The sequence below is a fragment of the Xyrauchen texanus genome, chromosome 3, assembly GCF_025860055.1.
Source record: "Xyrauchen texanus isolate HMW12.3.18 chromosome 3, RBS_HiC_50CHRs, whole genome shotgun sequence".
Lineage (NCBI taxonomy): Eukaryota > Metazoa > Chordata > Actinopteri > Cypriniformes > Catostomidae > Xyrauchen > Xyrauchen texanus.
The window spans coordinates 27,199,564-27,227,052 of record NC_068278.1 but is presented as its reverse complement, the minus strand read 5'-3'; the positions used below and the strand labels follow the sequence as shown (position 1 = coordinate 27,227,052).

The window sequence follows — 27,489 nt, the reverse complement described above, 5'->3', positions numbered from 1 at the left end:
TAAGACTTAAACAATATGTGTGTTAACATGATTTGATAAAAGCATGTGATAAAATTGCTTATTAACCTTTTCTGTGTGAAATTATAGCCAATTTTACAACTTTGTTGCCATCACGACGTAATGGCTTAAACCCTAAATACCTTAAACAACGATTTAAACAACAAAATGGCTAAAATTATACGCAAGATTTTACAAATATAATGAATGTAGTTGCTTTTATAAAAGTATAAGCTTCACATTTCTGCCTTTAAACCCTCCAAAAATGTGCCCTATTCACTTACATTGTGCCTTACTGTCTGTAATCTCGATTTTTGCTTTTCTTCTTTTTTTGTGGTAATCAAAATCACTTCACTTGTATTGAACCTGAAATTTTCCTTTAATGCTCCCCAAACAGCAGGTGGCGCTGTATCACTAATGATTTGTTTAAACTTAGACTAGTGGAGGGAAAGTTCGAATCACACACATCAGGAACTGTACTGATGCTGCAGAAAGGACTGTTTACACATTAAATAATAATAATACTCTCAAACCCACTGAGTGTCTATATGTTGAGCTTATTGGTTAGTAGATGGAGCGAGGAGAATATCAGCATAATTTCAAGGTGGAAGGTACTGTATCAAAATCAATGTCTGTTATTTTATAATTTCTTTGAAACAGTAAAATTTGTCTTTACGTGCAGTTTGAGGTTCAAGCCTCAAACTGTTTCAGAAAATTCAAGTTACTGTAACTTGAAACTTTTCGTGGATTCATGTATGGTGATATTATCACAAGTGTATAACCACAGGTATCAACAACTCGAACTTGAAATGAGTTTCATACTACACATTTGTATTCTCATTGGGGTTCTCTCAGAGTTTATTACGAGGTAAAACCCTTTGTGTTTTATTATGATTTTATTTTATATTAAATGCGTCTCTATGTTTATACTCAGCACCTTGCCTCTCTCTCTCTCTCTCTCTCTCTCTCTCTCTCTCTCTCTCGATGCTGTTGGATCTCAGGTTCCCACTTCTGATCCAGTTATGTTGCTGCAGGTTGTTCTACAGACTTGAGGCACTTCAGTCTATTTGCTGTATATCCACAAGCTTCTGTTGATCCAGTGGATGATTTTGCTCATGCAGTGTCACCTAGATACAATTCTTGCTTTTCTGATACAGACTAATAACAAGGTAACTGTTACTCAAATGTGAAATTTAACATAATCAAATTCACTGTTTCCAAACTCCCACTGACTGCCATAGTTTAGAGATATAAAACAAGGCAGAGGCCATTTGCAATAAGTGCAAATATTGTTAGATGCTATTTGCACCCCTAATTAAATACTAACACACAGTATAGGGGCATAACTGCAGCATGATTGTTGTCTACAGACAGACAACATCAACACCTACCCCTAAACCTAACCCTACCTTATAAAAATTAACCAGGGTTTTACTACAGTAACCATAGTATTACCATGGTATTTTGTAATAAAATCATAGTAACCTCAAAAATAAACATGGTTACTATAATAACCACATATTACTGTAGTTACACCATGATTAATTGTATTAAAACTGGCTTCTGCCAAAAAACATGGTTGCCACACGAAAAAAGCACATTAACATCATTGTTACATCCTACGCCACTGCAGCGAAACTTGGTGTCTTCGTTTGTCTTCGGTTTCTTTGTTTCCACCAAACTATTGGAGTGCAAATAACTGCCCTGTGTGGCATTTACTATTTACAGCTAGTGCAAATAGTCACTCCGATAAAAAAAACATTTGAGCCAATGTTGCTATTTCAGACTGCGCAAAGCTTACACACTTCAGGGAAATCAACATTTGAATCGAATGGCTGACTAATAGGTGCACATAAAGCTGGCATAGAAGAAAGTATTTTAACTCTGGAAAAAATGACACATCAGCTGCAAACAAGTAAATAGGCCAAAAAAAGTGGCAAATGATAATTGTTTTATTTTTTATTTTTTTTGGTAAATACTGTTGATAGATGTCTACGATAATTTTAGAATGTATATTGACTGATATGCTTCTGTCATTCACATTTCATCTTAGAGGAGCTCTCAGCTACTGTGAATCTACAGACAGTAATCCGAAACGTTGCTTTGACCATGGAAGTGACTCCTCACTAATGGCTGCCATGGCAGCAAAGGACCTCAAAGATCTTTTGCTCATCTGCACTGTTATTGCCCAAGGTACAGTATGTCTGACCTAACATATAACAAATGTTGACAATAATATTATCAGCATTTCTGGTGATTATGTCTCTGTTTATACATTATGTGCGTATTTACAAGAGCTAGTCAATAGGCAGGACAAAGATTATATTTAGATACATTTAGTAGAACTGTCCTTTATTTTAATATTGAACCCAATAAGATCCTAATAAGAAAGACATTGTGTTTGCTGTTTTAGGGGTGGAACAAATGAACGAGGAAAAATACTCAAGGCCCTTGAAGCATTTCAGGAGGCTAAAGGCCACCCAAGTCCTGGTAGGCTCTTGGCACAGATCCACACCCTTACAGGCCAGAGTTTTGGTAAGCTGGTAAGAAGCTCAGTTTTACAATTCCTCATCCAATGAAAAGTTTATCTCCAGTGCAATAGCAAGGTTTCTCGACCAGAACCTTGAACTAAATAGACCCCTGACAAAATCTTGAAGGTAGAGTTCCTGAATTTGTTGCTTACATTTGACTTATTGAATCAAATTCTTTTGTTACAATGGTTCATGTGTGGTAGGCCAGGATCTGGAGAGAAAAAATAAAATCTCTATCTTGAGTCCTTCAGGCACTCTCAGTGGCTCTGTTTATCATGTCCCTGCAGGGCCTGCCACATTGTGCTCCACTGTTACAGGAAAGCTCTGGAGGTGGACTTTACTTGCAGTAGTACACTCTATCAAAGTGTCCTGGTATTCAGACAGCTCGGTAATCCAAAGGCTGAAATAGAGGCCTTGCATCTTCTTTACTCGGTAAGATGTTCTGCACACATCTAACCCTTGTTTTATATTAATATTAAGAAGTTATATACTTTTATGCAATGTACTTTTTTACACCATGAAAGGAGCCTGTAAATAATATTCTTTTGCTTAATGTCCATAATAACAAATTATTAATTGCTCTCTCTATTTCACACAATATATTTACATAAAGAAAATAAAAATTATTTTTGAGTGCAAAAAGTCCATATCTCATGACTATCTTCATTAGCGCCAACAAAATAGACTTGATCTAGTGTGCCTTGCAAGTTGATTTCCTAAATAGTTACAATGCTCAGTAAAACTTGACGTTTTCACTAAAGAACTTAACCAAGTATTTCAGACATGTTTTGTTTTCATATTCCTTCCTAAATGTTCCATAAATTTAAGCAATCAGAAGCATTAATTACACTATGATTGGCCAGGTGATATCTAGTTTTGCTGCTTGGAATAATATGAAGAAAGTGCAGTACTTCTATTTTGAACAATATTACTTCTATTAATAGTACTTCAATTTCCTTCAATTATATTTTGTATCTTACCATATATTAGCTAAATATATTTTCTTATCCATTTTTTACAGAGAGTACGGTTGCTGTCTGACGAAAGTTCTTCTAGTGCTTCACTAGTCTCTCCAGCTATGCTTTGTTGGTCCTCATGTGCTCAGATAGGAGACTTATGGGGCTTTTCCACTGCACGGTACAACTCAACTCAACTCGACTCTGCTCGCTATTTTGGAGTTTTCCACAGTGGATAGTACCTGGTACCTGATACTTTTTCAGTACAACCTCCGTCAAGGTACCAAGCGAGCTGAGCCGATACTATATGTGATGTCAAAGTCCTGCAGATCACTGATTGGTCAGGGAGAATCGTCACTACCAGCATCACTGGATTTCCGACATGCGACATCAACCCGCTACTTTTAAAGTTAGTATCAGCGATAACAGTATAATTTGTTCACGTGACTTTCGAATTGTGAAAAAAGAAATGGCTGTGCGCAAAACCACGCTGTGGTCAATAAACAAGGTGCAGACAGTCCACTCGTTAGTGATGAGCGAAACGAAAACGTCTCTCAGGAAGTGTCTCAGCTGTTGGCCGCACACGGCTACCATCAGACCTACCAACAGTGTAGGGAAAAATAAAACATTTAAGTGGAAGTGGGTTGACCAAATGGATGCTATCTAGACCGGCGAGCAATGGGAGGGAGAGTGCCTTGTCCTGTGCCCCACAATGGAGGATAGTATATTTAGTTACGTTAACGCTATACTCTGCTTGAAAGCTTCACTTTATTTAGTTGACCAGCTATTGGAACGCTTGCTTCTAAAACAACCAGGCTAATTCAACTGTTACACTTGTGTAAAATCATCATGCAACAACTGCTTTTTTCAGTACAATGAGCTAGTAGCTAACAGCTATCGGTTGTGTTATTGTTTTGGTCAGTTTGTGTCGTGTTTAAGATGATGTCAAGGCAGTAGAGGCATCGCAACTATGACAACCAGTCTATAATCCCACCTACGTTGAGATGGCACTAAAATGTGTGGAAATGTATAAATGCAAGCTCAGAAATGTAAAGCGAGTCGAACCATAACGTGCAGTGGAAAAGTGCCAAAAGGCAGGCCTACACACAGTCATAAAGACTGACTGAGGCCTATAGGAACACTCAAAGCCTGATTACACAGAAAAATGGCACAAAAATCAAACAAAGGAAGTCCAAACAGACTACAGATCCCATCAAACCTTGCTCACTTTACACCTAGGTGTGAAATTCTGAAGGATCAAACTTTCAACTCCTATTGGATGAAATGCTCGACAGAACACGTCCCTCAACCATGATGTCATTGAGAGTATAAAACCCCTGAGATTCCTCCTCAGCCTTGCTTCCAGTGACAGCATTCGCTGCATCTAGTTGCAGCCTTGCTGCTCCCAGGTGTAGCCTCGCTGCCCAAGGAAGTAACGTACGTACCTGAACTTTGGCTATATAATATCAATCTTGCTGGATGAGCAGAGATTCTCTGTGTTCCACCGAGCACGCTAACGGATCCGAAGGAGACTGCTGAGCAACCCGCGTCTAACACTTTTGCCTGCAGAAGTGAAGAAAGGAGATTTCTCTTCCTTCTTCAACTGAGTCGACTTCGCTGATTTTTCAGCCTACCTGCCGAGAATGGCGAGAACTGGCTTGACAATATAAATTATATTTTAATGAAAAACTTAAACAAAAGACACAAACACACACATGACGGTCAGCTGCCAGTAATTTGACATTTTATTTCACTAGGTTGTAAGAATAGTAAGATATGGCTAACCGAGGTCTTGTGGAGGCTTGATTGTAAGGAGGAAGCATCAGTACACTGGAGAGAGGCCCACAATGCCACGAATATGCCTACATCAATGTAAGTATATGAGAATACTATGGAATATGTTCAAATACAAACTTGCGCAGAAAAATCACACATCTCTGGAAATCTATAAGACTTGTGTGTCTTTGGACTTTTCAGAAAACTACAATCTATTTGCAAGCCTTGCAAGAGGATATCGTTTTTGACTTCAGTAACCTTAAGAATAAAATTGAGGAGCCACATTCAAGCCAGAAATGTAATGTCATAAGATCTCGGAATGTAAGGGCATAAACCATAAAAAGATTCTCCCTACTTTCCTGAATTACTCTTTTAGTCACATTTTGGATTGTTTAAAATCACAGCACATATGCCCAAAGGACAGTGGACAATTGAAATGTGTACTCCATTTTCCATTTCATTCAAATGAAAGCATATACAATCTTTGATTATTATTATTATTATTATTATTATAGCTCTGCTAGCTAAAGTGTAAGGAAAAGATGTTAATTAGCTGTTCTAATCAGAGGGCAGGATTTCTTCCTACCACAAAGTTAATGTACTGACATTTCAGTCAACCACTGCCAGTGAGATTCCATTCTTGACATGACTGTGATTGGCGACTATTGATACAGTGATCTAGTGACATATGTGCTCATGAGCAGAGTGCATGCAGACTGGTAAGGGACATGCTGTGATATTGAGAAATAAACAATCATTATTTAAAATTGAAGTTTTGGTTGAAAATAATAAACTCTGTAAATAATGTCTTTCATCCTGAAAACTGAAACACTTTTTATTGATTATTATTTCAACCCACAAGGTTTACATTATGACAATAATACTACATGCTTTCCAGCACATTTCAATTATAACACAGTATATCCTTTTCAGATTACCTAGCATACTGGGCAACGTGTCCTACTTTGCAATAAGGGACTTGTTGGTGCCATTTTGACACTTCTGCTCAGCTAAGCAGCAACAATTTACCTAGACACCCCCGAGCCAATCCAAAAGTGACAGTTCACAACGCAGTAGAAAATAAGCCAATCAAAAAGCACAGTGAACGCCACATCGACCAATGACATTCAAGCTCTCATATGCTCGATCCACGATTGGCCAAAAGGGACAGCGAAGAGAACAGCGATTGGACTGTCGCTCGGTGGGCGAGGAAACTTACTTTCCCCCAGCAGAATTGATGTGAGCAGCAAGCTAATCCAGCGCTGAGGCCAAAGATAGTGTGAAGGTTGGAGTCGGTCACTCAAGAGAGCTACACATTTCCATCAAATATTGATATATTTTTGTGGGAGAAGCAATATGGCTTCGGGCGGAGAGTAAGTAAAATCACTGTGATGTGATATTTAATATGATAATGGTTTGTTTTCTGTTCATTGGTGGTTAGCCTGGAAGCTAAAATACATATGAACAAACAACGAACGGCGATCAATGGAAAAAGCAAGTTTTCACGCCTTAGGGTTCTCATTAGACCGCTATATAAATGTAAAGAATTGCAACCTCTTTATATACTCATGTTCGCACCGCTCTGTAAAACTTTGCGAGACTTGTAAGGCGACTGTAAGTGTGTTTAGCATGTGGGCTAACCGGACTGAGTCATTCTCCGCAGACGATGGAGGCTTTCGGCCCACCGGCATCACCGGTGACTGCTGGAAAATACACATTCAGCACTGTTAAACTAGCTTTATATCACTGCAGGAAATCATAACCGTTTTAATTCATTATAGCAGTCATATTGTTTTAAAAATAAACAACAAAGCGAGTTGAAACGTCATGCCGGCTTTGTATGCAGGTGGTGATCATACAAATCGTGATTTGGAAATGAACCATCAAACAGAAAGCCACCGACAGTATATGACATTAAAATGTTATATTTTGAGTTAACTAAACGCCAGAGATTATTTGCATTAAAATGGCTGCAGAGTTTCACATGTCAGCAGCATTTGCTGTGTCATTGGGCCATTGGCGGCGGCCAACTGCTGCTTTCGCTCACATCTCCCCAATGAGAGGAATACAAATCATTCATCCGTCTAACTGAAATATATGCAGATATTGTGTGTGTGTGTGCGCGCGCGCAAGCGACTCAACCTGACAATTACAGATGTTGTGTTATCTTATTTATACAAGCGCTCTTGGTCTTAAGTGCCCAACATCTGTCTGATAACCTGCTTAGTTTAGTTTCTGTTCTTCATTGTCTTGTTTGGAAAACGTAATATAAACCGTCTATTGCTTTGGCATTAGCTACATGCTTATGGGCGAATCCCGGCCTAGATCTAGCGGATCATCAGGGCTTCCAGTTTTTTGTAGAAACCTCTAGACTAGAGTAACATGAGCTCGCCTTAAATGTATCTACAAATGGACTGAAGTGCACTTATCCACTCGATCTCTTTATCCTGTTTTAAAGACCGGCTAGGATGTAATATTGTCATTTTCACTTTTAGGTGCTACTTAATATGACATGTAACTTGTGTCTTTCACTTTCGCGTTCGATGATACTTAAAGAGACATACAATACCTGTTTACATGTCTCTGATAAACATCTGAGCACTGTTAAAGTGTTGTTCTTCCATCTCCACACAGATCCAAAAATGATGATCTTTCCACTGCCATTCTGAAGCAGAAGAACAGACCGAATAGGCTGATTGTTGATGAATCCATCAATGAAGACAACAGTGTAGTGTCTCTCTCTCAGGTAGGGTTAATCCTAACCCTTGGCTACATTCACCTAGGTTAAAAAAAAAATGTCTTTGTCCCTTTGCAGCGGCCTTCATGTACCCATTAGGGATGTAAATAGCCAGTTTCATCACAATACAAGCTTCCAGCGATCCAACGTTTGCAGATACCTCCAAGTCTGCCTTGATGCGATTTCAGGGGCCTGTGATTAATATTATATGCCTATATAATTATATGCCCGTTATTTTGAACACTCTGAAGTGCAAATCCAGTATTCACATTGGGACATCCACAACAAAATAAGGTGCTTCGGTTGTTCAAATAGAAAAACAAAAGAATAAATCATATAAAAAATAATCACATACATGTGATCAATCGTTTGATGACAGCTCATTGCCTTGTGGAATTGGGTAAACACTATAGTGACAATTTGTCATCTTTGCAATAGTCAAGTAAGTCTTTCAATCCAAAAAGTATGTGCCGTCTGTGTTTTTTCTTCGACAATTTGTTTTTCAATTCTGTCACAGTTTGAGATAACTTAGTCAGGGTGTTGATCCTGTAATGAATGTTGGGGCAGGGCAGGTGTTTTCTCTTTTCCTTGTCAGCACTGTTCAGAATATTGTGTTGAATTGCTCCATACCTCTATGAAATAGAAATTCTCATGTAGAATTCAAATGCACCATGATATCGATGGAAACCTGATTTAATCATGCCTGTGATCAGTGCTGCGCTATCCTGTAACCAGAGCTCACAGCCCTGTTGACTGGAGAGCACAGTGCAACTTAAGGCTTCAATCACTCTGTGCGCATCCATGTCCCACATGAGAAGAATATAGCACTTATAAAGGGTGATGAATATCTTAAGGTTGCTGCATCGCCTGGTGGAAATGTGTACGGATGTGTCTGGCATCGGTGTCAAAATAAATGTGCATCTTAAAAATGATATATATATATATGTACATGGATGTTTACGCATTGCAGCATTGGTTATTTGATTAATGCATCGATCCAGATCGATGTTTCACCCCCTAGTACCTATCCTATTTTGTCTGCTCTTTTAGGCGAAGATGGATGAGCTACAGCTCTTTAGGGGGGACACAGTGCTGTTGAAAGGCAAGAAGAGGAGGGAGACTGTTTGCATTGTCCTGTCCGATGACACCTGCTCTGATGAGAAGGTCCGCATGAACAGAGTTGTTCGCAACAACCTCAGGGTGCGCCTTGGTGATGTCATCAGGTGAGACAATATTTCCACCACTTTTGTAATATTTTTATTTTATCCCCTTTTCTCCCAATTTGGAATGCCCAATTCCCACTACCTAGTGAGTCCTCGTGGTGATTTTGCTACTCGCCTCAGTCCTGTTGGCAGAGGACAAGTCTCGGTTGCCTCCGCTTCTGAGGCAGTCAGTCCGTGCATGTTATCACGTGTCTCGCTGTGCATGACAGCGCGGAGACTCCCAGCATGTGGAGGCTCATGGTACTCTCCGCGATCCATGCACAACTTACCATAGGCCCCATTGAGATCGAGGACAACTAATTGTGACCACAAGGAGGTTACCCCATGTGACTCTACCTTCCCTAGCAATCGGGACAATTTGTTTGCTTGGGGTACCTGGCTGGAGTCACTCAGCATGCCCTGGATTCAAACTCGTGACTCCAGCGGTTGTAGTCAGTGTCAATACTTGCTGAGCTACCCAGGCCCCCATATATTTCCACCACTTTAAAACAATGATAATTACAGTTACACAACCATTCTGGTAATGGTGTTATTTTTATCAGGTTTTGGATATTACAGTGGATCATTTATTTGTTTTCAATTCTGGATTTCAGTATTCAGCCATGTCCAGATGTGAAGTATGGAAAGCGTATTCACGTTCTACCCATTGATGACACCGTGGAAGGCATCACCGGAAACATTTTTGAGGTTTATCTCAAGCCTTATTTTCTTGAGGCTTACCGGCCAATTCGCAAAGGTAAATGTTCCAACCTGTGGATCTTTCCTTGTATGTTCACAAATCTGTCCTTTTTAAAATGTTGCTTAAATCATAAGTTTAAATTGTAGTGCCTCCTGGATCATAGCAGTGAATCGTGATTCTTGGAAATACATAGTATGATTACTCACCAACTCAACTTGATTACAAATAAATGCACCATCACTACCCTTAATACTGCAAATTGATATTTTTTGCACACTTTCAGTGGACAACGCTGAATTAAGAAGGACTTTTCACACCAAATGCGAGTTTTCTCTGTGATAACGTTTTGAATGGAAACAATGGATTCCTATGTACCCATTCGCACTGGGAGCGAACCTTGCGTGCCGACAAAGTTTTTGTCAAAGGACATTTTCGTCTTTGTTTTATTTACATTGCATTCTGTCGAGACTCACGAGTGAACGCATCCCCAGTCATCATGATCAAACCACAAGGATATAACCCCACGTTTACAAGATTTAACCAATTTGTTTCTGCAATCGGACTGTGGGATGAAAAGGTTTCTTTATTTGAAATTTTTTAAATGGATCTTTTGTCATACATGGTGATTTATAATAAATGCATAAAGTCAATGAGCTCACTTTCATCACAAATTCTCTGTATACAGCACTTTACTTTTTCCACGTTTTATGTTACAACCTTATTCCAAAATTCTACAAACAATATCCCATAATGACAATGTGAAAGAAATGTATTTGAAATATTAGCAAATTTATAAAAAACGGGGGAAAAAAACAAAAAAACATGTAAATAAGTATTCACAGCCTTTGCTCAATACTTTGTTGAAGCACCTTTGCCACCAATTACAGCCTCAAGTCTTTTTGTGTATGATGCTACAAGCTTGGTACACCTATTTTTGGGCAGTTTCTCCCATTCTTCTTTGCAGGATTTCTCAAGCTTCATCAGGTTGGGTGGTGAGTGTCGGTGCACAGCCATTTTCAGATCTCTCCAGAGATGTTCAAGTCTGGGCTCTTGCTGGGCCACTCAAGGACATTCACAGAGTTGTCCCGTAGCCACTCCTTTGTTATCTTGGCTATGTGCTTAGGGTCATTGTCCTGTTGGAAGATCAACCTTCGCCCCAGTCTAAGGTCCAGAGTGCTCTGGAGCAGGTTGTCTTAAAGATGTCTCCGTACATTGCTGACTCCGTTCATGATCCTGACTAGTCTCCCAGTTCCTACAGCTGAAAAACGTCCCCAGAGCATGATGCTGCCACCACCATACTTCACTGTAGGGATGGTATTGGCCAGGTGATGAGCGGTTCCTGGTTTCCTCCAGACATGACGCTTGCCATTCAGGCCAGGTTCAATCTTTGTTTCATCAGACCAGAGAATTTTGTTTCTCATGGTCTGAGAGTCCGTCTGGTGCCTTTTGGCAAACTCCAGGTGGGCTGTCATGCTCCTTTTACTGAGGAGTTGCTTCCGTCTGGCCACTCTACCATACAGGCCTGATTGGTGGAGTGCTGCAGAGATGGTTGTTCTCCTCTCTCCACAGAGAAATGCTGGAGCTCTGTCAGAGTGACCATCAGGTTCTTGGTCACCTCCCTGACTAAGGCCCTTCTCCCCCGATCACTCATTTTGGCCGGGCGGCCAGCTCTAGGAAGAGTCCTGGTGGTTCCAAACTTCCATTTACAGATGATGGAGGCCACTGTGCTCATTGGGACCGTCAATGCTGCAGAATTTTTTCTGTGCCTCGATACAATCCTGTCTTGGAGGTCTACAGATAATTCCTTTGGACTTCATGGCTTGGTTTGTGCTCTGACATGCACTGTTAACTGTGGGACCTTATATAGACAGGTGTGTGCCTTACAAATTATGCCCAATCAACGGAATTTATCACAGGTGGACTCCAATCAAGTTGTAGAAACCTCTCGGATGAAACTGAGCTCAATTTTGAGTGTCATGGTAATGGCTGTGAATACTTATGTACATGTGATTTTGTTTTTTGTTTTCAAACAAAGTTCTTTCACATTGTCATTATGGGGTGTTGTTTGTTGAATTTTGAGGAAAATAATTAATCAATTTTGGAATAAGGCTGTAACATAACAAAATGTGGAAGAAGTGAAGCGCTGTGAATACTTTCTGGATGCACTGTAATCTTTACGCATAAGTTTTTTTTTTGTTTTTTTTTGGTGACTTAATACAACTCTCGTTCTAATGCACTTTAATGTGAAAAGGTACTCTTGTTTGTTTATATTCTTGCATTCATGTAATAAAAAAGAGATTCACCGATTGTGAAAATCTGTGCTGACACCGATTTTAAAATAACAATTTGGCTATTACCGTTTTTTTTTTTTTTTTGTTATTTAATCCCCCTTTTGTGCCATTGAAACCAAAAGCTTCATTATAAAAAATAAATGAGCTGTTTTTAAGTCTTTCAGCCCTGCATTTCACTATCTTTGAATGAGCTCAAATTCAATCATACAAATTTATGAAACAACATTTAATATAACCTTCTTTCACGTGACAAATATTCTTTTATTTGTGAAAAATAACTTTCAAGAGCCTTTTTAGCCTGCTATACATCTGCCTACTCGATGAGAAGAATTCAGTACATATCCCAACAAAAATAATTTTTTGAAACATAAATGTAATTAAATTTAAGTGTACAAGTGATTTATAAAAGCAATAAAATATTAAATATTCATAATTGATAAATGCAAACCTAAATAGAGCTATCTTTCAGCTCTTGTGTTTTTCATACAGAATACAAAGTTCTTGTTTCCATTAAGTACAAACTTACAGTAGGTTGAAACATGGGGTTAAACATGGGCCTCTTTACAAAATAAAAATTGGCCTCTTAGGAAATACCTTCCCATACTTTTGTGAGTGCGTGCCCAGTGGCGCCTGCAGCTGTACGACTGTGCGTACCATGAGCACTCTGACTGACCTGAGAATATTTCACCAATCATGAAATGTGCCCCCTATTTCTGTTAGCTGTTTAAAAGAACTAGCAATGCCCAATTTGCAAATGAATAATTATTTTGAGTTTGTTCTTTTCAGTGAATTGGACAAACGGGCTTGCAAAATGGTCTGAATTGATTAGTGATTCAGTACAATTCGTTCAGAGTGCTCTCTCACTGAATTATTTTGAGCGGTTTCTCAAACAGTAAAAAATTATCGGGATATTTATGAATACAGCGCTGGATAAAGTGTAAATTTACCTACTGTCAACTGAAACAAATGTCTGTCTTTTTGAGAGGTAACTTTGAGAAACATCAGCTAGTGCTGTGTCATGTGCACAAGGGGCTGTTTTGCATCTGCTCGTGCTGTTTTTCAATTGTCTTCCATGTAAACATTTGCTAGATTTGACAACTGCGTCACATTTCACTGTGATTTTAGCATCTCTCACGAGAGCACATCATTTTTAGATGGCATGTCAAGTTAAAAAAACTTCTTCAAATGATAAAAACACGTCTTTAGTCTCCTGCGTTTTAAAATATATATATATAATATATATCTAAAATATAAACACTCAAAACTGTGTCCTACATTTCATTTGTCAGACTTAAGGTCCAGTTTAAAGAGATTTAAGACGTGACTTAGAAGTCATCCAGAAAAGTGAAGCATACGGCAAAAAACACGTCATAATAAAAGCATGATTCAAAATAAAATCTAGGTGTCTGAAATTGAATAAAAATAATATTACAACTTATAGTAAAATGTAATATTCTCAATAACAATAATATTTAAAGTATCACAAGCAAGACATCTGTTGAAATAAAAATTTGGCAAAAAAAAAAGCAATGACATGTTAAAGTTAAGAATTTATTGATTAGACACCATTTTGAAAAAATAATTCTGGAAAATAAGAATAATTGTTAAAACTATAATTATTAAAATAATTAATAACTAAACTGCTGTTCAATAGCACATTATCATATTAGCATTTTTTTTTGTTGTGGTATTGAGAACCGTGAAATTTAACTGGTATCGGTACCGACTACTGAAATTTTGGTACCGTGACAACACTAATGCATATTGCTCATAAAGAAGCATAATGTGTTGAAATTAGTTTATGTTGAAACTTTTCTTGGGAATGTATGTGAAGAAAACAATATATACATTTCACGAATGTGAAACCTGTTATTTTTAACTTGCATTTTAATATTTGAATAATCGATTACAGTACTTGTTTTTTGTGGGTTAGAGTACTCTACTACAAAATTATTAAATAATTCCCATCCCTATTAGTATAGACATGTATCCATGCCTAATCATTGGCAAACAAATCACTAAAATGATTAACAATATTTGGTTCCCTTTTTATTTCTGTAGGTGATATTTTCCTGGTGAGAGGAGGCATGCGTGCTGTGGAGTTTAAAGTGGTGGAGACTGACCCCAGCCCATACTGTATTGTGGCCCCAGACACAGTTATCCACTGTGAGGGGGAACCCATCAAGAGAGAGGTGTGTAGATTGTGGGCTTGCTTTATACTCTGCTTAATGTGTGTGTTTTTTTTTTTTTTTTTTGCATTATAGGTTTGATTTGTCAGATGTGCAACAACACCACTAATAGCAGTACCTGTTAACAATGTAATGTTATTCCACAAGCTCACTATTTGAATTGATAGACAAATAAATTGTTTATGAATAATGTGCCTTTACAGGGTTAAGACATTTATCTTTAGGGGAACACAGCTGGGTAACTGCAGCAATTTTTTTAAGTGCTTGTTAAATTGTGTTAATCTGTGTTATTTTCAATCTGTTCTAAATTGGATGGTATTACATAAGGCGGAAGGGTAGAAGCATTGTATGATTTTTATCCTGAATCTTGTTTGCAGGATGAGGAAGAGTCTCTGAATGAGGTGGGATATGATGACATTGGAGGAGTAAGGAAACAGCTTGCCCAAATTAAAGAAATGGTGGAGCTTCCTCTGAGACACCCAGCTCTCTTCAAGGCAATTGGAGTGAAGGTAATGATCTGAGGCTGATGAACATTAAACTATTATGAGACTGTAATAAGAGGATAAAATAACATCTCTCATTTGTTTAGCCTCCCCGTGGTATTCTGCTGTATGGACCCCCTGGAACTGGAAAGACTCTTATCGCTCGTGCTGTTGCAAATGAAACTGGAGCATTCTTCTTCCTCATCAATGGTGTGAAATGGATTGAGTTTAAATTTGAACAGATAGTTCTATACATTTTTGTATAGAACTATAAAGAGTTAAAAATGAAATGTGACATTAGCAACTTTTAATGTTCCAGGCCCTGAGATCATGAGTAAACTGGCTGGAGAATCTGAGAGTAATCTGCGCAAAGCTTTTGAGGAAGCAGAGAAGAACGCACCAGCCATCATTTTCATTGATGAACTTGATGCCATTGCACCCAAAAGAGAGAAGGTAAAACATTTTACTGCTTCAGGGGCAATTATCTTTTTCAGTCTTTACAAAAGAGATCCCTATATAAACATTTCTGCATCATGTCTGATCGGTGTTACTCAGATTTTACACAGAGTTGAAGTCAGAAGTTTACATACACCTTAGCCAACACAATTCCTGACTATCTGGAGTCATCGGAGAGGGATTTAGCTGCTAACTCACTAGTGACCAAAGTAGATTTGTTACAGGTTTGGGGAACGGTTGGAAGACCTTGAGAATCGTATTCGGTGAAACAATGTCAGAATTTTTGGAATTCCTGAGCATGAGGAAGGCCGAGATATGGTGAAATTCCTGGGTGGGCTCTTCCAGAGTCTGCTTGACAATGCGTCATAAGATGGAAATCGAGCGATCTCTGAGATCCGCGGAAGGAGACGGGCCCTGATCAATGCTGGCCAAATTTCTGAGATCATCCGACCATTACGTGAAGCGAGGTGTAAAGGAAGGCTTTCTTCGAAGAACCATGACATTTTCTTTTTCACAGACTTTGCGAATTCGACGAGAGAAGTGTGATAGATTCAAGGAATGCAAGAAATTCTTACATCAATGTAAGGTCGCTTTTGCACTGTGTTCCCTGCTAAATAGAATAGATACTAAGGATGGCTGCAAAACAAGGGATGGCTTTCATAAAATCAATGAACAGAGGAAGTCATGGTGTGTTTCTCACGTTGCAACCAAGTGAGCTTTGACTCCCTGAACATTCACTTGACCATCCGAGGAAGCTGGGTGCCTTTTTTTTTTTTTTGTGAGTTTGTTTTGTGGAACAACACTCCTTCGGGACAGTTGTGGATGATTCTGCACATGCCTTGTGTTTATACCTCATATTGGCTGGAGTTTGTTTTCTGGAGTTTTTTTTTGCAGATCATTGGAAGGATTTGGTCATCTGCAGCACTCATGAATAGCCGGCTCACTGAACATTTGTTTGACAGTCCGAAGAAACAGAATGGATTACCTTTTTTTTTTTTTTTTTGTGCTGGTTTCACTAGTGGCTGGAGCTTGATTTGTGGAGGAACACACCTTCGGGACAGTTTTGTGAAGTAATCTACACGTACTTTGTGTTCTGCCTATTGGCTGGAGTTTGTTTTATAGATTGTCTGTTATGTAATTCGGTCTCTCAAATGTTGTATAGAAACACTGGGCTTGAGCAATCCGACTGCATAGTTGTCATGGGGGCTCTCGTAGGTGTACATGGACTATTTGAGTTGAGAGGTATGGATGCTGGTTGGTGCTGTCGTGCACAGGGTTAATGCACACTAGGGGTGTAACGGTATGGCATTTTCACAGTATGGTAATAGTCACGAAAAATATTACGGTATCACAGTATTGAGGTGTATTGTAATATTATTAGCAGTTTAATATTTGGTTATGAAATCTGTCTGAAACACAGAGAAATATTTCAGTTATAACCAATTCTTGGTCTTCAAGTTTAATCCTTTTATCTTTTGATCTTGAACATCAGGATGCTCTAAATGGTAAATTAAATTAAATAAAAAAATTCACAAACAGGTAAAACAATAAAAAAAATAAATAAAAAAAAAGTGAAATATGTGCAGTAGTCAGATGATGACTAAAAATATTTTCTTATTGTTATTTTGTTTTATGGAATTTAATTGTAATCATTATTGTCCAGGTTAGTTTTAAGATTTTGTTTAATTCTAAACAATACTTACTGAAAATATATTCATTTGCCGTTTTGTTATTGGAATTTTTATCCAATACAGTCTATTTTCTGCCACGGTTTCACTGTCAATTTCCTGCTTACCAAAAGCCATGCACTTTGTAAACCCCATTTAGTACTATGTATGTTTTACAAATAAAAAATTATTAGTAGTATCAAACTTTGTTGGCCTACTGTTGCGCTCCGCTTTGGCAAATGAACAAACAGTTGGCACGTCGTAATGTTGAAAGGGTGCGTAAATACGTTTGCTGCATTTGTGAATGTGGCAAAGCATAAAATTAACTTTAGCCTACCTAGTCATTACAAATCATGTAAAACTACATTGAATCTGGTGTTTTTATGAAACGGGGACTTTCATGTATTATCCTGTACACTGTATTTCCACTTACATTTAATTTACTCAAATTCCGTGGGATTGGTATCACGGAGATGGTGCAAGTGTTTCACGCTTGAGCCTTTTTTGCCACAAACTTTACAGACAGTGTAACCATCAACGTTGTTACTGCCTCGTGGGTCTTTTAGTGTACCTAAAGCAATCCCAGACAGCAGATTTCAACCGCTTTGGCAGCAGAAATAAAGGTTCAGTCTCTGACTTGCCTGCATGCCACCTTTATAATTGAGTGACAGTCGATTGTAACATGAGGATCGCACAATTTAAAGGTTTATATGATGCTGTGTAAATTTTTAGAAAAGTTCTGAAAATATTGATATTCAATATTCATGCAGTACTAATAATGAGAAGATTTTAACTGTATGATGTCCTTTTTAAACGAGATATATTGTGAAACCTTGATACCATTACATTCCTAATGCGCACGTTTTTCTGTTTGTTTGGTTCTGGGGAAGCTCGGGGTTTGACTGTTGCACTAATGTTGGAATGTGGTCTTTATAATTTTATTTTTGACACACAATCTATTTTTTTCTCATGTCAAATGTTAATATGATGTGATTAGTCTCTCTCTCTCTCCACACGGAATGTGATGGAAGAAGGAAGGTTATTTCTTAAACGTAAGAAATATGCTAGTGTTTCTTTTAAGAAACGTATCTTTCCCCACAGGAAGCCGAAACATTTGCTAAGATATGGAGTGGACATGTTTTCTTTAGTGCTGGCTCAAGAGCAGGGAACTCATTACACTGATAAATAAACATCTACAATTCAAATGTCTAAAACAGATTAAAGATAAATTAGGAAGTGTCATTATTGTTATAGCTGAAATTTAGATGCAAAGGTTGATTTTGGCTAATATTTACACACTAACGCTGATGATCAGGGCTTTTTTTTTTATAGATCTTGAAGGCATGTTGCAAGCCATTGGCAGCCCTTGGCAGATATCATTTTGGAAGGAGACTTTAATCTTTTGATGGATTCAGTCCTTGATCATAGTGAAGCAAAAGTGTGTAAGCCCCCAAGAGCAACACTGATGCTTAACAGGATGTGTAAAAATCTTGATCTTACAGATATTTGGAGACTTTTAAACCTATCTGCTTAGTGGCCCAAACAGGGCATTAAGTATTTTGGCATTTTATTCCCAGCAAATTTGTGTTTTTTTTTTTTGTTTTGTTTGTTTGTTTGTTATTATTATTATTATTATTATTATTATTATTATTATTATTATTATTATATTTTTTTTTTTTTTTTTGATCCCTTAATAAAAAGGTTTTCGAGCAATGTTGGCAGGTGGGCTTCATTACATTTATCTTTGAGAAGGTTAATTGTATTCAAAAATTCAACTACCTGCTACAATCTCTCCCTGTAGATGTTCCTTTTATTTTAAGCAATTTGATAGCATGGTGAAGTCCTTTATTTAGAAAGGTAAGCATCCTAGATTGCATTTTAATAAGTTACATAGGCTGATTGACAAAGGTGGGATAGGCCTAAACAAGATTTTGATGCATACATTTGGCTCCATTGAGGCTTCCACCTGAAAGAACCCTTCCCTGGTTTTGTATCAAACAGGAATTTCTTGCCCCTATTTTGCCATTGCAAAGCCTTTCTATCAAAATAACCGGAGAAGTTGCACCCTGTTATCTCGCATTTGCACTTGGTATGGACAATAGTGTCCAGAGTTTTTAATTCGGACATTTATTTAAAGGTTGCATCAAGCATATGGCTGAAACCTAAATTATATGTTAATCTTTCTCCTGGTCGGTTGATTGTGTTGATCTTAAGTATTTGGTTCAACATTTTGGTATTCCCAGATCTGTTTTATAGGTATTTACAGCTGCGCCACCTGCTCTGTATTGTTTTGGGGAGTAGCACACACCCCCATAAAGCTGCAGATATTCTGGGAGAGGTGCTTTTGGAAAAGGTAATGAGGCATCAGTGTATTACTCTGATAATTGAGAGTCTAGGGGTCGGTGCTTTAACTTCCATCAAGAGATTATGGGAGAGATTTCCATTTGTATTGGAGGAGGGAGTGTGGGCTAGGATAAAAAAAAAAAAAAAAAAAAAGTCTTTATCTAGAGATGCAAGGGTGTGCCTTATGCAATTCAAGATTTTATATAGTTTTATTGGACCACCCCCTCTAGATTGTATAGGTTTGGTCAACACACCTGTTGGAGTCACAACCCATGTCTTTTGGGAGTGTGTTGAGATCCATGAATTTTGGTTGAAGGTTCAGATTTATTTTGTGTGTTTTTTTTTTTTTTTTTTTTTGTTTTTTTGTTTTTGTTTTTTTCTGAAATCAAATTTTACTTTACCCCAGACTTTGTATTTTGGGCAATGGTGTGGTTGTAAATTTGGGGGATAAACATATAAGAACTTGGGTTCTGACCAGTATCATGATTGGCAGACAAATTATTTTAAAGTGTTGGAAGTCGGATGGAGCACAATAATTTCCGGAGTGGTGTGCGGAGATGGTGAGGGTGACCGCTTTTTAGGAGGTGGCAAATAGAAGACTAGGATTTGGGGAATTGATTGACAGGAAATTGGGTAATTATTTATAGTGTGTGTGTGTGTGTGTGTGTGTGTGAGAGAGAGATTTATTTTTGTGTGTGTATTATTTGTGACCACAGTGGTGTTCGTTGAGGTTTAGGGTGGGTTTGGTGATTGGGGAGGGATATTACTGGGGTTTAAATGTTGATTCGATGTTTGTGTTGTGTTCATCTCTGTGTACTTTTGAATCAATTTGGGCCGCACGATTTGGGGAAAATGTCATATTACGATATAATAAACAAATGGTATCGTGATTCAACTTGCTTGGTTATCAAGGAAAATGCACAAATGGATTACTGAGATTACTACAAATAGAATACATGCTGAAATGTGTATTTTTCAGCTCAATCATACAAACTAGCAACAACAACAACTATAAATGCAGTGTTTTCAAATTAAAATATTTTTACAAAATTAAATAATATCTTTGCATTACTGCAAACTTGTTATTTTCTCAATATTACACCTAAATAAAATGGAACAATAAATAAGAACATACAAATTTACTCAATCAAACCACTAAAACTTGTGTGTGTGTATATATACACATATATATATATATGTATATATATATATATATATATATATATATATATATATATATATATATATATATATATATATATATATATATACATATATATATATATATATATATATATATATATATATTTACATTTTATTGTTTTTGTAATTTTAATGTTATTTTTCACTTAAGATTGATATTATGATGATCTCATCAATGATGCAACATGTTGCGAGCTGCAGACAGCGGGGGTATGAGATAAGCGTCTCCGTGTTAGAGGGCGCATCAGACCGCGGAACTTTAAATCTCTCCCGTCTCGACTCCCGCTCAAATTGGGTCTCTTCCGCGACTGGTTGAAGTGGCTCTGACCGCACCGAGAATGGCAGTTTTGGAGTTTGTTTGTTTATTTACATGGCACACTCCCGTATTATATTAATTTTAATTAAGGATAAAATAAAGGCATATCGCCAAGCTGTGATCTGTGTTTCTGTGTTATTTTTTCTGACCACCAGTTCAGTGTCGGTCTGCTCGGCATCTATCTTCAACTGAATTCCACGCTGCACACCAGAAACTGACATGACCACTGTGTCACTCCCTAAACTGAGACTGACTGGTCATGTTTTTATTAGCAGTGTAGAAAATGGGCAAACGGCTCTCAGAGAGAATGGGCTGTCACTTATTTATTTAATCGCAGAATTTGCCATCATATAATCACACAGGCTGACATCGCGATTGCGATATGATTAATCGTGCAGCACTAGAATCAATAAAACAATTTTATTACATTAGTGTACGTTAACTTCTGACTTCAACTGTGTGTATATCTTTTTCTGAAGATGTACGAATGTCTAATTGAGGATTTGGGTTTTGCTGTAAATCTCTGTTTTTTCTCAGACTCATGGTGAGGTGGAGAGGCGCATTGTTTCTCAGCTGCTCACCTTGATGGATGGGCTTAAGCAAAGAGCCCATGTCATTGTCATGGCAGCCACTAACAGACCCAACAGCATCGATCCGGCTCTCAGACGATTTGGTAAGACCTCTTCAAGTACTGCTCTGCAAAGATTTTCCAAATTATATTTATGCTTTTTGACTTATTTATTTTTAAATTTGATGTGTTTTTGACATTGTGCACTATAATATATTAATATTATAATAAACATTCTGTACAACTAATCACAGACTAGGTGCATCAACCACAAGATCATTCTCATCACCCACTGTAGTTATGATTTCTAAATTAGTTCTTACATATTTGTGCGCACCGCAATGGGAGAGTTTATTCTTGGCAACATGGAAGAAAGTCTTGTGGTCATTTTTGCACTGATTTGTACAGAACAGGGAAGAAAAGATGAAAATGTGGTTAGCAGTGCTTTGAAACGGACAGCGCTTTCCAATTCACTGCCTTCATCTTTTGCTCTTTCAGTGGCTCTAGGTCATTGCTGCTTTCCTGCTCATCAGGACAGTTTGCATCCCTGACGACTATTCAAACAATTTAGAAATTTGACTTGTAGCATCTGTTCGTCTTCAGAATTGTGACAGGCATGTGCTAGTTGGATATGTTCGGAGGCATTTTGTTGCAGACTTAAAACATTGAAGGGTGATGAGCTTGAGTCTTGTAGTGTGCGCTTGGCTTCAAAGGGAAACATATTGTGCTAATATGCTGGCTCTCGGATATCAGGGCGCTTTGACAGAGAGGTGGACATCGGCATTCCAGATGCTACTGGAAGACTTGAGATCCTTCAGATCCACACCAAGAACATGAAGCTTGCTGATGATGTTGATCTGGAGCAGGTATGTTTCAGAGAATGTCAAAACATTCATCAGTGTTATCAAAAACTAGGTCTACTTTTACCTGGGTTCCCACTGTCATAGAGAACCTGGTAATATTAGGGAAAAAAGGAAGTTCTCTACAAGTTATCTTCCAGTCAAGTGAATATACATTTTTGTAGTTATGCTCAGCTCTAAAATATTTAATTGGTTAGAAACGGACCTTTTTTGACTCTAATTTCGAGAAAATTATTTAAAAAAAATCTAGTAATAACGAATGACTGAAAGTAATGGAAATTAATTGGTCTAAATGTGTTAACATTTACACTATCCACCTTTTATCATCAGGTGGCAAATGAGACCCATGGACATGTGGGTGCTGATCTGGCTGCTCTTTGCTCAGAGGCCGCTCTGCAGGCCATCCGTAAGAAAATGGATCTCATTGATCTAGAGGATGAGACCATTGATGCAGAGGTCATGAACTCTTTGGCTGTAACAATGGATGACTTCAGGGTGAGTATTCTAATAACTCTAACCAATGATTGTGTCCTAAAGAAGTGAACAAATTAAACTCATAAATGTATGACATTGAATTTCTCCCATTTTCTACCTTTTTAAAGTGGTCTTTAAGCCAGAGCAACCCATCTGCCCTGCGTGAGACAGTTGTGGAGGTGCCCAACATTACCTGGGAGGATATCGGTGGCCTTGATGATGTCAAGAGAGAGCTGCAGGAACTTGTGCAGGTACTGGGCACAATACACCTTGTTCTCTCAGGTTCAGTCAAGTAAATGTGCTCCTAAAGCTCCATTTTAAAACTTTATGCCTATGCGGAACATTTATCTAAATTTTCTGCCCTTTTTAGTACCCAGTGGAACATCCCGACAAATTCCTTAAGTTCGGCATGACCCCTTCCAAAGGTGTGCTTTTCTACGGACCACCAGGTTGTGGTAAAACCCTATTGGCCAAGGCCATTGCCAACGAGTGCCAGGCCAACTTCATTTCAATCAAGGGACCAGAACTGCTTACCATGTGGTTTGGAGAGTCAGAGGCTAATGTCCGTGAGATCTTTGACAAGGTATTTATTTCCTTTTACTAATTTCTGAAGGTGGTTCACTACCCAAACAGTCAGTCTAATTTGCAAAATGATATAACATGAACTGTGTTTTGTCAAGAACATGACTTTCACTTGACTCTTTCCATCAGATTTTAAAGATGCAGTTAGTTGTATAGTTATGCTTTTAAAAGGTTTTAGGGCCACTGATTGTTTGTTGCAAAGGATCCAATTAAAAATGTCTGTGCTGCACTATTTATCTGATAAGGCTCTGATGTCCCTTAAGTCTGTCCTGACAGCATCTTTGTCCTTCAGGCTCGTCAAGCTGCCCCATGTGTGCTCTTCTTTGATGAACTGGACTCCATTGCTAAGTCTCGTGGTGGAAACGTTGGTGATGGTGGTGGTGCTGCTGATAGAGTCATTAACCAGATCCTCACAGAAATGGATGGTATGTCCAGCAAGAAAAACGTCTTCATCATCGGAGCCACCAACAGACCAGACATCATTGACCCTGCCATCCTCAGGCCTGGCCGACTGGACCAGCTCATCTACATTCCACTGCCAGATGAAAAGTCTCGCATTGCCATTCTTAAAGCTAACCTCAGGAAGTCTCCAATCTCAAAGGTAGGGATGCATTTTTTGTTGTTGTTTTTTAATGAGTTGAAGTGGCTTGTTTTGGGTACTAATATATTTAAATTATATTTTTGTAGGATGTGGATGTGGACTTCTTGGCCAAGATGACCAATGGCTTTTCAGGTGCTGACTTGACTGAGATCTGTCAGAGAGCCTGTAAGCTGGCCATCCGTGAGTCCATTGAGAATGAGATCAGACGGGAACGCGAGAGACAGACCAACCCTTCTGCAATGGTGAGATTTTCAGTTGATCTAATGTATTAGTTGAGCATTTTTTAAGCATTTAAGTTTTAAATGGCATGGCAGAATTAATTTACTTCTGTTGAAAAATCTTGTGTATTTAGGAGGTGGAGGAGGAGGACCCTGTACCTGAGATTAGGAAGGACCATTTCGAGGAGGCTATGCGCTTTGCCCGCCGCTCTGTCAGCGATAACGACATCCGCAAATATGAAATGTTTGCACAGACCCTGCAACAAAGCAGAGGATTTGGCAGTTTCAGGTAAGAACTTAAAAGGTGTCCTCTTAGAAACTTCATAGATGAGAACTCTTAAGAGGAACGGCACACTCAGACTTTTCCATCTTGCATTTTTAAACAAACCCCCATACTGACATCATCTTGTCGACCATTTTTCTTTTGACGTTATTTGCATGTGCGATTTCAATGCCAGCAGCATTGAATGAGGACTCGAGGATCAGAGCTACACTTTAGTTTGTGTCTTTTAGGTTACAGTCTTGACATTGGGTGTGTGATGTTGTGTGCCTGAAGCCACAGTGAGCGGAGAAATGCCTATTAACGGCGCTGAACATGGCAGAAAACATGTTGAAAATGGGCTTTGAATTTATGCCTCTAAAGCAGGGGTGCCCACACTTTTTTTGTGTGATCTACTTTTAAATGACCAACTCAATACGATCTACCAACTAAAAAAAACACAGTTTCATTTAAAATAAGAAAATACTTGTTGGGACTACTGCATGTATCCCTACATGGAATTCATCATCTAATTAATAAAAAAAAAATAATAATTTTCAATGTTGATATCATTCCGTTTTAAAACTAAACCCAAAACACCTACAGCACAATAGATTACAATAGCCAGGGCATTTAATTGCGATGCTACTGCCCGGATTAGGCAAAACTGAATGGAATCAGACAGTTTTGCCTAATCCGGGCATTAGCATCGCAATTTCGCGCTCTGTTCTCAGAAGTCCTTGGAAGGCGCATACGCGCAAACCTATTTGTATATATATCGAGATTCACTATAGGGCTACCAGTGACCTTTTGTGTTTTCAAACATGTTTTTCAACAACTTTGGTAAAGAGTGAGCAGTAGGGTAAATTGAAGGAGGTCGCACACTGGACGTGTCTGGTGGATGACATGGTGCGTTCTAAAATGAACTAATTTTCTATGAAGGTACGCACAAGTGGGATGGCCGTCTCCGGAGGCTGTTAAAAATCTGTAGCGCCACGGAGTGTAACTCATAGTTTTCCGTTCAATTTGACCCAAATCATAATCAAAGGAAAACGTTTATTTACTCTAGCCACCAGTGGATGATATTTTGTGTACAAGTATCTTTCATATTGCATACACAATGTATTTTCAGTCACAAGTATGTATTTTTGTAGATAGACAGCTTGAAAGAAACCTGCAAAGAATCATGCAGAGATTGCATAATCTCTAATTGTTCTGTTTTTGCCGTAATACCAGTTGCATACAATAACCTGCAAACTCCTAAATTTCACTTTTATTCTAGGTTTTGATGTACAAAAACCTTTGTAACGTGTGTGTGCGTCCTGTGCAAGGAGCTCTAAAAAAAAATGTCCTATGTTGTGATACCTGTGCCTTGCGACCTGCTTCAGTTAATGTTATATCACCACCCCTATGGTCTCCCAACGCCATTAGGCCAGACATTAAACAGATGCCCAACCTTGTGAATTAGAAAGCATGCAAATTTGGCATTTAATTTAAATGTTGGCTAATGTTAATATATCCATTCCTCAAAAGACTGATAAAATGGCGTGCCCATCAATAATTTATATATTATAACATACCTAGTTGAAAATGCACTATAAACCCCATTATCAACAATCTTTTATAATAGTCTTTTTATGACTCAACATAAATTACTGTACTGAAATACTCATTGACTGAAAAAAAAAAAAAGTCTTGATGCAATTTAACCATGCAGTAACAGGCATGCAATACTTCCCACATGTAAACTAGATTTCATGACAGAGTAGTGTACAATAAAGTTCAATTACCCTCTCTCAATAAAAATCTTATTTACATACATTATACCAGGTAAAATTAAATGTAGTTATCCAGAAATCAATATTTTCTCTATAGTCACACAGTACAGATGTTATGGAAAAACCAAACTGCTGTTGATGTCACAAAGCAGCTCTGCTTACCCCTCTCACACACACACACACGTGAAACAGGCAGTACTCTTTGAAAACTTTGGTTTTGTTTTATTTCTGTAAAGGGAACTGGAAAATTAGCACAATCCTCTGATTAGCAGACTAATAGCCACAAGTTTTTTTTTACTCATTGCGACTGCCAACGACTCGCATTTCTCATTACTTTGTGCATCATGCGTGTTTGACCAATCAGAGGTAGCAGCACCATAGTCCTCCTTCTGGGTTAGAAGTACTTATCCCTGGAATAGGAGCTAAAAAAGTCCCTCTAGGTGCCCAAGAGGAACTATAGTTCCTCATGTGTGAAAATGACTATGTAGTTACTTGTAAAATACCTAAAATGGGCTTTAGTTCCTGCAGTGGGAAAGGGCCTTTTGTGTGCTCTAGTACAATAATGGGCAAATAAGCTAGTTACTCCAGGGTGCTGCAAGTGGTTTGTTCATGCAGATTGGTGAAAAATGGCCTGCCTTTTATTTCTTAGATTCCCATCCAGTAATCAAGCAGGAAGTGGACCAACCCAGGGTTCTTCTGGAGGTGGCGGAGGTGCTGTTTTCAATGAGGACAACGATGATGATCTTTATGGATAAATGTGACCACGTGGCTGATTCTGACAGGCCACTCTTCATACAGGCCACAGTGTACAAAAAATAAAAATTCCACATTTTTAGGACTGTGCTGCTTTGTTTCAAATAATTTCAGCTTTTCCTCCTATGTCCATTCCCTTTTTTTTTATTATTATTTGCTTCTTTCCCCTTCTGTTCACCCCCCCCTGTTGGTAGAGAAAAGTATGTAGCTGCTTGTTTTGCTCTGGTTTGTGAAAGGATGATTTCTGAGAACTTTGATCTTAACATTCTGTGGGTGGGGTGCATTTAAATGAAAACTGTACACAATAGGGATTTCATTACCTTTTCTCAAGCTATATGAGCAGCTGTAGTGGTGGGGTGTAATGCTAGGATGTTGGAAGGATTGAAGAAAAAACAAAACAGAAAAAAATTGCTAATGACTTAATTTTTTTATGAATGTAGCATATAATGTATTACAAGTTTGAAAAATGTAAAATAAAATTCACGAAATGGACCCACATTTTCGATTGTGTGTTTTAATGCCTTTTCAGAGGTTTTGGATTGTGAGCAAA

At 38.2% G+C, this 27,489-nt stretch overlaps 1 protein-coding gene across 1 annotated transcript; it reads left to right on the top strand.

Moving 5' to 3' along the window:
• The first annotated feature begins 6,489 nt into the window (after positions 1–6,489).
• vcp (valosin containing protein) lies at positions 6,490–27,431 on the top strand. The gene is made up of 17 exons (XM_052098235.1): positions 6,490–6,633; positions 7,895–8,006; positions 9,048–9,220; positions 9,814–9,956; positions 14,252–14,382; positions 14,757–14,888; positions 14,969–15,071; positions 15,181–15,314; positions 21,384–21,519; positions 22,168–22,280; positions 22,605–22,769; positions 22,877–22,999; positions 23,119–23,331; positions 23,623–23,931; positions 24,018–24,173; positions 24,284–24,438; positions 26,836–27,431. The coding sequence occupies exons 1-17, from the start codon at positions 6,617–6,619 to the stop codon at positions 26,939–26,941; spliced, it is 2,421 nt and encodes an 806-aa protein (XP_051954195.1). The 5' UTR covers positions 6,490–6,616; the 3' UTR covers positions 26,942–27,431.
• The last annotated feature ends 58 nt before the right edge of the window (positions 27,432–27,489 follow it).

Bases quoted from the DNA above. Each gene is read 5' to 3' on its own strand.
- vcp (XM_052098235.1), top strand. The intron at 15,315-21,383 runs GTAAAACATTTT...GTTTTTTCTCAG, and splicing joins TTGCACCCAAAAGAGAGAAG to ACTCATGGTGAGGTGGAGAG. The intron at 24,439-26,835 runs GTAAGAACTTAA...TTTATTTCTTAG, and splicing joins AGAGGATTTGGCAGTTTCAG to ATTCCCATCCAGTAATCAAG.